The sequence below is a fragment of the Centroberyx affinis genome, unplaced genomic scaffold (genome assembly GCF_046629955.1).
Source record: "Centroberyx affinis isolate AG114_WGS23_722 - 3 ecotype Tasmania unplaced genomic scaffold, CSIRO-AGI_Caff_v1 ptg002832l_1, whole genome shotgun sequence".
Classification (NCBI taxonomy): domain Eukaryota; kingdom Metazoa; phylum Chordata; class Actinopteri; order Beryciformes; family Berycidae; genus Centroberyx; species Centroberyx affinis.
In genome coordinates this window covers 1-9,672 of record NW_027280974.1, presented here as the reverse complement: position 1 = coordinate 9,672, position 9,672 = coordinate 1, and the positions used below count along the sequence as shown (strand labels likewise).

The 9,672-nt window shown below is 40.3% G+C and overlaps 1 protein-coding gene across 1 annotated transcript; it reads right to left on the bottom strand.

Annotated features, from left to right (window-relative positions):
• Positions 1–670: 670 nt before the first annotated feature.
• trim69 (tripartite motif containing 69) lies at positions 671–5,514 on the bottom strand. Its single transcript, XM_071536132.1, has 6 exons — positions 4,825–5,514; positions 4,144–4,239; positions 3,232–3,465; positions 2,483–2,505; positions 2,260–2,375; positions 671–2,089 (listed from the first exon to the last, which is right to left on the bottom strand). Exons 1-6 carry the CDS (start codon positions 5,458–5,460, stop codon positions 1,545–1,547), a joined length of 1,650 nt encoding a protein of 549 aa, XP_071392233.1. The 5' UTR covers positions 5,461–5,514; the 3' UTR covers positions 671–1,544.
• Positions 5,515–9,672: the final 4,158 nt, after the last annotated feature.

The following is a 9,672-nucleotide window of genomic DNA, read 5'->3' as shown; positions in this document are numbered from 1 at the left end:
TTTTCAGGCAATAATTTTGATATTTGACAATGAGCTCCCCAATAAATAACAAGTGTTATTCCAAAGCATGCTATATTATTTCTACTGAGTTAAAGTCAAAAAGATCAGCAGTAACAATATGATGTTTTAGAATTGATAGCTGAAGACTTATTTCACATATACAGCATTGTTTACACTGGAGACACCAGTGAGCTCAACATCTGTCCAAATACTTCTACTTTACATCTCGTACTACCTGCTGATCAGTGCATTTTCTCAGTATACTGAAATTGAAAATGGTTTGATAGGTAGATATTTCTTGAACATCAGTGTAATTAAATAACCAGGATGTTCTATTTATTCTCATGTTGGAATGAGCAGACTTTGGAAAATCATTTTCAGCAAGTAATGTAATAAAATGGTCCCCATGATTCTGTGTGATATTGAGTGCCATTTTACATGCATCAGTCTTTAGACTATCTAGATAACTGGTATACTGAATGTATCTCAGTAAGTAAAAATAGGTATCATGTTGAGTCCAGCTTTCTAAATCTTAGTTTTTAGTTTCTGGACTCCACCCTTATTTTGTAGCACAGTAAATGTGCTTTCAAAAGTAAAATGTAAAATAGAGCAATGAAGGAAATCAGACAAGAAGAAAAAAACGATACTTTCCTTTAAAAGTGACACTGCAAACCAGACTTTATTTGTTTTATTTGTATGATAAAGCACCTGGACAACCACAACCACCAGTGTTGTGAAAATTATTTATGCGGTCATAGAATTGTCTCTATAGGGTAATATTGGGAAATCCTTCTTTTTACTTATTAGACAAAACCAAAAAAAAATACTATATTGTTATGTCATAGATCTCTAAAATCTCTTATAGAGAAGTTATCTGCTCTTATTTCCCTTTCTGCTAACAGCTCCAATCAAACAAGCTATCATTTTCCCAAAATCCCTGAATGCTGTAAACCTCCACCTCCACCTTTGGTATGAAAAAAAGGTGCAAATGAGGAATAACTAATATCACAAAGTTTCACAATGGCTTTGCTAATAGGAGCAATCCCAGTCATGTCCACAAGTTACATTATTTCAACACGTAAAACAATCACAGTGTTAAGTGATAAAGATGTTTTATTGTATGTATTAAATATAACATGCAAAAGGGTGATTATTGAAGATTAATAACTATAATAGCACATTATATTTATCTCAAACTGTCAGCTAACCAGACAGTTTTATATTCTGCATTTAAGTACTGCTATGGTGAAATGAATGTGTGATTGCAGATCCAGCTGACAAACTCCACATTGTGGTAGAAGTAGTTCTTGAGATACATGTTTTGCTATTTGTCAGCTAATTGCATTTCAACTGTTTATTTACATTGCACAATTACAAATCCACTGTTTTGTGTGATTCTGTACAGTTCAAAAGAGTATGAATTCTTCCTTCCCTGTGATATACAATTTGACTCCCTGATTGTTTGACACCCAAATTTGGAAACATTAAGCACCTGTTTCTTTCTTTTTTGAAGTGTGTCCTATCACACTGCATGGCATAAGTTGTCAAATCTTGGGTAAGAAAACTTTGAGAGGCTCATTTTCATGTACTTTATCCAGGAAGCCCAGATTGAAGTAAGGGTACAGAGTCTCTCTGAAGGTTTCCCGGAAGGTGTAGAGGTGTGTCATGCTCTCTGCATTGTAGAAGGACACCAGCCCCCTCTTGTAGTCGAGGTAAACTCCGATCCTGGCCAGCGGCTCCTCCAGGGACAGGACGGTGGGGGGAGAAGTGCCGGCCATGTACTGTATCCCATAGGAGAGGGAGAGCGTCCAGAAGCCGTTGGCTGGCAGGGCTTTGATGACTCCCTTTCTGGACACGGACTCACGAGCCACCCCCACCGTCCACACTGTGCTGCTGTACACTTCGATTTCCCAGTAATGGCGTCCGTGGGTGAACCCCTGGCTCCCGAGAAGTGACAGGGCAGCGTTGAATCTGTGGGGGTTGTCCTGCACAGTGTGGTTAAACGTCTGGTAGCGGACACAGGTAAGGGACGAGGTCAGGCTGAGCCAGGGGTTCGCTGTGCTGGAGTTAAATGTGATGGCTGCTGGAACTGAAGACAGGAAAGATGTGAATTAACAAAAGCATTGGTTAGACAGATTGTTTGATGACACGTGTTCATGATTCAAGTTTAGATGTTCAGTGTTTGTTTTGTCTGTTGAATTCAGTACTTGTACTTAACATTTTTAAAGTGAGGTGGGGCCAAAGTGTGGTTTATAGTACCTGGGTAAATACTTCCTTTCAGGGATTTCCACACTCTGTACTGCAGTGGCCCTGCAAATCGACCCTCGCACAGACTAGGCGGTGTCAGTGTAGGTTTCTCAAACTTCAGCGATGGCCTGCCAAAAAAAACAAATTAAAAAAAAACATTGTGTTTGGTCAAGTCATTTGAGAAGCAAGACAAACTAGCCAAGATAAAATGGTGAAGTGAAATCTTCTCACTCACCTCTGGAGCAGGGTTTTGATACTCTGAGACGAGGAGCAGGAATAAACAAAGGGAAAAGGGAAAAGACTGTTGATTAGTTTGTCTGTGTCCAAAAGAAGGGGAAGCTTTTTCCACATTACATCAATGTCTGAGCTCACGCTATCCCGCCCTGTGGGATCTCCCCATGGCTGGGGGAAAGTCCCACAGCCTTGGCCAGAGTATGGGCCTATGTCTGCACTAAGCGCCTTATCCTCCAGATCAAGGAGTGAGATCATTGGCCCACATCCTGTCTATGCGACACTCTGAGTGCTCCCTGCACTCAAAACTATATTGTTATTAGGAAGATGACTACAGTGTCGACATTTTTACCAATACTTAAAGCTTTACCTTTGAAATACACATGAATTAAAATGATTAATATGGTTTTACATTGACATAACAAGGCCTTTAAGAATGGTGTATAAACCTTTTGACCAATCTTAACAGGACAGCCAGAATATTTCTTACTGAAATCTGATTTTAATGTTTTTTTCTTGCCTAGTTCACTTTTGCTTTTACTCATGCTCTTTTGACTACAGTGAGGTAAAAACTAGTTTTGTGTTTGGAATAACAGAAACATATGAAAAGTTTTAAAATAAGCGCTCAGCACTTCTTCCTCTAATCATGTGCAGCGCTGACTCATCATGATGTTAAGAGCTTCCAGATGAAATGTATTCGGGGAACTGCCTTTGTGTATGTCGCCCATAAGAAGAACCACAGTGCTGTCTCACCCGGAGCAGAGTGAAGGCGTCCTGCTCTTTCAGCTTGTCCTCTATCTCATGGAGAGCTCTCTGGAGACGGGAGATTTCCACACAGAGCAAGGCCTTGTGCTCATCCAGGCGGATTAGCTCCCTGCGCTCCTCCGTCTTCAGCTTCACTTGCAGCAGTTTCTCTTCCTGGTACAGGAACTGGTGCAGATCGCTGAACTGTGTCTCGATGCGCTGCTTCAGGTCAGCGGTGTGTTCCTAAGTGGGTGGGAGGGGATAGTTATTGTCAGTAGGAGCAATTACTTCCCTTTGAGTTTCTCAAGGACAACGGAGAGTGCATGCAGGTCACAAAGTCGTCATTTCATTCTTATAAGACATTTTTACTTTTAGCACTATAACCTTGAATGTCCCTTCTATTTTGAAAATGTAGCTTTATATGTCACATTTTCACATCATTTTCATTTAGTCTTACATTCAGTATTAAAATCAGGTTTTTCGTTAAGTGAAAAAAAAAAAAGATAATACCACTAGTTTCCAGTTTCATCGTTTCAGACATTTTCCAGAAACAAGTGGTTAGTATCTTGAAACAAGGCAGAATGACACAGACACTCGTATCAATAAAATTAGATTTGGCTTAATAACATGTTTGAAACAAGTTGATTTGCACTGGAAATAAGAGAAAGTATCTCACTCCACTGGCAGATCTTTTCACTTATTTCAAGAAAAATTACATTTTAAAACTCAATACTAGGTTATATGATCCAAAATGGACATTTATGGTAGTGCAGAAAAGTCCTAATGTCAATAGTTATTACAGTTTATTGGAGCAGCTAATGTGAGGCTTACTGTTCATTAACTCATAGTGAGGTATGCATTTTTAAAGTTGTTCATGTACCATCAAGAGAAATCTTGCCTTGTACGCAAATTTCCTCTCACCTTGAGCTTCTTGACCTCCTCCTCAGCCTCCCTGTCACACTGCAGCGCCGTGTTGAGCTCGGCCTTCAGAGAATCCATGGAGCTGTTCAGAGACGCCTGGCCAGACAGAGGGACAACTTCACTGGATGCTGATGTGCTTTTATAATCTAATTTGAATATTTGTTTGACAAAAATCCTTAATATGAAACATAAACATGAAAAGTAGGCATGGACACGATTATTGTGGAACAAACTATGACTAGAAATGACTAAAATACTAGAGAAAGGGAGTGGTGTAATGTGCGCCAGTATTATAGATATGGAGGCCACAAACCTCAAAGTAATTGAAACACTATGAAAACCAACATTGAGAAAGAGAAGTTGAGTTTTTCTACGATCATCTGTAGTGGTGTCATCTACAATCTAGACAATGTTTGCTAGTTTGCAGGCAAGCCCACCAATGGAAAAAGAGAGGTCATTTGGAATATGCTAAAATCTATGTGCACTAGATTTGTATGCATATTTCCTGAGATGCATTCTACTATACAGATTTAGGGAAAAGTACACAGAAATCATATCTTATTAATGCTGTACTCTGACCCTACTGCTACAGTAAGTGCCTTTTAAATTATCCAACACATGAACTGTAAGATGTTGAACCTTTAATAATAATAGACTGAAATTAATTACAGGTTAACTCACTCTGTATCTCTGCTCAGCCTCTTGGACACACACCATGGTATGGTTTCTGTGCTCTTGGGAGAGCCCACACACCAGGCACACCAGCTCCTGGTCCTCCTCACAGTAAAGCTTCAGCTCTTCCCTGTGCCGGCTACAGCGTGGGGTCGGGGCAGATGCTCTTTCTGTCACCACTACATCTCCCAGCCGGCCCGCGGCCCCGCTCTCCTCCAGCCCCTGGCAGTAGCTCTCCACTATGTTGGCAACGATGCGGTTTGGCCTGTAGCTTTGTCCAGGGTAAACTTTCCTGCACTGAGGGCAGGAGCCGGTTCCTCCTTGCCCCAGGCCTCGGGGACCGGACCAGTAGCCTGCGATGCACCCCTGGCAAAAGGTGTGGTCACAGGGCAAGGAGACCGGCTGTTTGAAAAGATCCAAACAGATGGAGCAGGTCAGGTCTCTGCTCAGTCTCTGAGCTGAGCTTTTGGATACTTGTGCAGCCATGGCAGGCTGTCGCTGCTTTTCCATAGCTGCTTGCACCAAAAAGTCTCCTTCCTTTGGTTTCCAGCTTTTCTTCTCTGGTTTTATACCCTGATTTAATTTTTCCAAGTTCTGCAGATAAACTGACTGGATTTTCTTCACTTCTTTCTGATTCTTGTTCATTCCTCTTTCTTGATTCCTTTCTTTTGTTCTGTGTGTGCAGCTGGACCTCTTAGTCCTTCCTCTCCTGCAGTACGTGTGTGTGGCTTCTCTCTTCGGCCTCCAGTCTTCCTGTTGACTGTGGGAAAGGAAGGGGGTGGTGAAGAGGCGGCCTCTGCCTCTTCCTCTCACACCCCTCCAGATAGTGTGGGGTTCTCGGCGGGCCCCCCTCTTCCCTCCTGACTGACGTCACATCTAGTCAGGAAGCCGAGGCGGACCACGGATATTCTATCCTTGGAATGTTTGTTTAGTGAAGTCAGGGCTTCAGCTGCACCAAGCTCCTGCTCCTCGGTTAGAAAATCGTTTGGAAGTTAATCCACTGTAGCTACAGAAATATGTAAATCCATTTTGTGTGACTTTGTGTGTGTGCGTGTGTGCCAGATTTACATGTGTCCAAGTATTAGTGTGCGTTTGAGTGAGAGAGAGAGAAAGAAAGAGAGAGAGAGAGAGAGAGAGAGAGAGAGAGAGAGAGAGAGAGAGAGATCTATGGAAAGCTGAGCAATAACAGATTTCCTGTTGCTTTTTATGGCTGCACTCTACCCACTAAATAATGATTGTTATTAAGGAATAAACAAGATCATTAAGAGATTTAGACAATGAAAGGGCTCTTCCAGCAGGAACTTACATTAAATGAATAAGGTTGTACCATGGACAAATACCACACATCTTAACTTTAAGATAGAAGGTATCATGTAAAAAGCTTTTTCTGTGGTATGTATCAAGTAAAGAATTATAGAAAGTCTGGTTTATCTGACAATTTATCTGAGGGGTGAAACGTGTCAAATAAACCAGACTTTCTTTTAACCTGCAAGTTAAGTGTGTACCTTTTTCCCAATTCTATATACGTGACTTTGTGTCGTTCGTACCTCCAAAATGACAAAACCTTTGTGTGAGGTGTACACTTTTACTTTTATAATATACTACAAAAAATAACAACAACACAGGAATGTATCCCCAGTAAAATATTAACTGTTTATTCAAATATAATATAACCTTAAACATATAGAATGCACATTGATTGTAGACTCAGGTGACTTTAACTTGATAGTAAAAGTACTTTTATTTTATTTTATGTACCTTAGACGGCACTTGGTTGTGTTGTTAATACATTGAGAATCAATAAAAATAAAAAATAATTGGAGATAATTGGTGGAGGATGAAAGGTAACAGGACCTCACATAATATATAGCAGACAAGCCATAGTAAACTAGACATAGACACACTACAGGTACAGATTCAAAGCTGATGGATTGTACCAGTGTAGCAGCATTGCCACAGGTGTGGAGAATAAAACTAGGATGATATAAAGTAAAAGATGGAAAAAAAAAAATGTCCATCTGCAGATTTGTGGTGTACAGTCACAGTGTGATTCAGTCATTTGAATGAAATGCTGCAGTCATGTGTTAGAGCAGGAGGGAGATCAATACCAAACGGTGATCGATGAAGTCAGAATGCTTTCAGTGTCTGACATGTAGATCTGCACCACAGTTGGTTGTTACATAATGAGTTGCGGAAGTTTACACAGGAATTGATTGATTTCATTGGAAATGTTCTTAATCACACTCTATCTGGATAGTCCGATGTTGATACTCAACTTCCTATTAAGTGACTATAATGTGACACTGAGAAGTCTACTGAAATTCAAGTGATACTCATAATTCAGTCAGAGACACTTGCGTCAAAGGAGCTTTGACCATTTATAGCACAAATGGACATACAGTTGTATTTGGCAGAAAAGGCTCTGCTGTTGAGGATGCTCCCCAGTGAATCCAAGCAGCATGTGAGAGATTCTGAGAGATAAACATCATACATATACAGTATTCAATAATATGAAGACCAACATAAAACCACACATAATTCAGAGATAGCTTGCCCAAGCATCCCGTGTACAGATAACAGCAGGAGGAGGTTGGAGTGACACTGATCAGCTGATTGGATGAGACAGCTGATAGCCGATCAGCTGATAGCAAGCACAAATTCAGTGTTCTGCCTGAGCTAACACAATGCTCCATTTGTGTGAAAAGTAGTGTAAAGATATTCAATGTCTGGGCTAGGCTTAGTTTTAGGGTTGGGATTAGGGTTAGAAATAGGCTGAGGTTAGAGTTGGGTTTAGGTTTGTGGAGATGCACCTATAGGCAAAAGACACTTTGTTGAGCATCTACTTGTTGTCACCTGATAATTCAGTATCAACATTGGACTATCCAATTAAAGTGTTACCATGTTCTCCATCCTCTGTCTCAAATGATGGTCCCTAGGAATTTGAACGACTCCTCTGTGTTCACAGTAGCACCTTTAATTACCAAGATGAGCCTGTCATTACATAAGTTGGTGCATTAAGACACCAGTCTGGCCTCCTGTCTGCAGTAGATGAACTCATCACTGTCTCAGACTCGGCCCAAGGCCCTAAGGTAGTGTCATAGAATAAAGAAAAAGCTTGCTCAACTCCAACCTCTCCTTGTTGCCTTCAGGGTGCAGACTCTTGTGCATACAGATTCAAAAAAGGAGGGATGTCCGCACAACCAAATGAATCACAAAAGTTTATTGTACGCACAGCAGCAAGCTAAGAAACGACTGCTGAACCTAAGATAGTGTCATCCACAAACTTTAGCAGCTTGGCTAATGGTTCACTGGAGGTGCAGTCACTGATGCACAGGGACTGGAGAGACGGCAGAGCGCACAGCATTGTGGGAAACCGGTGCTCAGACCTGAAGACTTACTGACTTTGCTTCATCAATCATAGTGGAGATGTCAAGGAGGCTAGAGTAGATGTATGCCGATTAAATTTTAAATGTTTTGTATTCATTCATGTCTCTCACAATGCCTCAGTCATGAATAGGTCACACGCTATCGTCATCTATGTTTGGTATTCTCAGAACTGTACATTCACACTGTACTGATATATCATGAATAACCTTTTCCAGGGAACACCGGGATTTTACTACTGTCACGTCAACGGATGAGTAAATCAACTGTTCCTGTCCATATATAGTATGTATCCTGAATTAACAAACAACAGACAAAACACTAAATTAGAACTGTGTACCCTTCATGAGGTTCTTAGGTAGTTACAAGTTACTCAGAAAATTGTATTCTATTATCATATTGTATTCTATTGTAGGCAGAACCAGAATTGTTTTTCCCTTTGAGACCGACCCTTTTGCCTGGTTAATTAAACCTATGATTGGCCTGTTGTCCAGCTCTCAGTCTCATCTTGCTGTGCTCCTAGTCCTGGATTGATTGCTACCTGAGGCCTTCAATGGTCCGTACATTAGAGCGTGTTCCCTGCCTCTACAGAAAGTTAAGGACAATAGCGACATCTTGTGCCCGAAAGGAAACTGAAACAAACTGTAACAAATTGAGGAATAATCATATGTCTATTTAGAGCAATAACTTGCGAGACACCTTTACTTACACACTCAGCAGCAGCACAGCCATTAAATGAAGTACCTACGCAAAAACACAATACGAAAAATATGAAAAATACACCTTCAAACAATGGCATTACGCGACTGATTGGATGCTTCTAATGTTCTGTTCCATAGCTGGTATGTTGTCAGTGTGTGCTGTAATGTGACACTTCACCTATTTGTGTATCTTTCATTTTCTGTGTAACATGAGGGAGTCCACAAAAGCTTGTCGACCGCAACAAGAGATTAGCCTCATGCTTACCTTTCATTAGCCGCCTGAATAACAACAGTGATAGCAAACTGTGGCAGTGGAGACTCTTCTGGATCTGTTGACATTGTAGAAAGCGAGTCTTAGATAAGTTGTAAAGAATTTGCAGTAAAATTTGCAGTTAGTTTACAATTTTGCAATGCTTGACCATACCATTTTGGACTTAAGCACAGGGAGCATTATGTTCATAAATTTCATTGGTTGCTGTAAAGTCCCCGCCCCTTGGCTTGCACCCTGTGCAACTTCAACGGCAATCAAAAAGAAGAAGACAAAGTGAGGGGTAGAAGGCCAACAGGCTATTATGATACTGATACGTCTTCAGTTGACTGTAACAGAATGATACGTACTAAGGTACGGACCATATATACATACATACATATACATGTATACATATATATATATATATGTATATATATATATATATATATATATATATATATATATATATATATATATATATATATATATATATATACATATATATATATATATATATATATA

Bases quoted from the DNA above. Each gene is read 5' to 3' on its own strand.
- trim69 (XM_071536132.1), bottom strand. From the start codon at position 5,460: ATGAACAAGAATCAGAAAGAAGTGAAGAAAATCCAGTCAGTTTATCTG. The intron at 4,240-4,824 runs GTGAGTTAACCT...CTGTCTGGCCAG, and splicing joins AGGCTGAGCAGAGATACAGA to GCGTCTCTGAACAGCTCCAT. The intron at 2,376-2,482 runs GTGAGTGAGAAG...TTTTTTTGGCAG, and splicing joins ATCAAAACCCTGCTCCAGAG to GCCATCGCTGAAGTTTGAGA.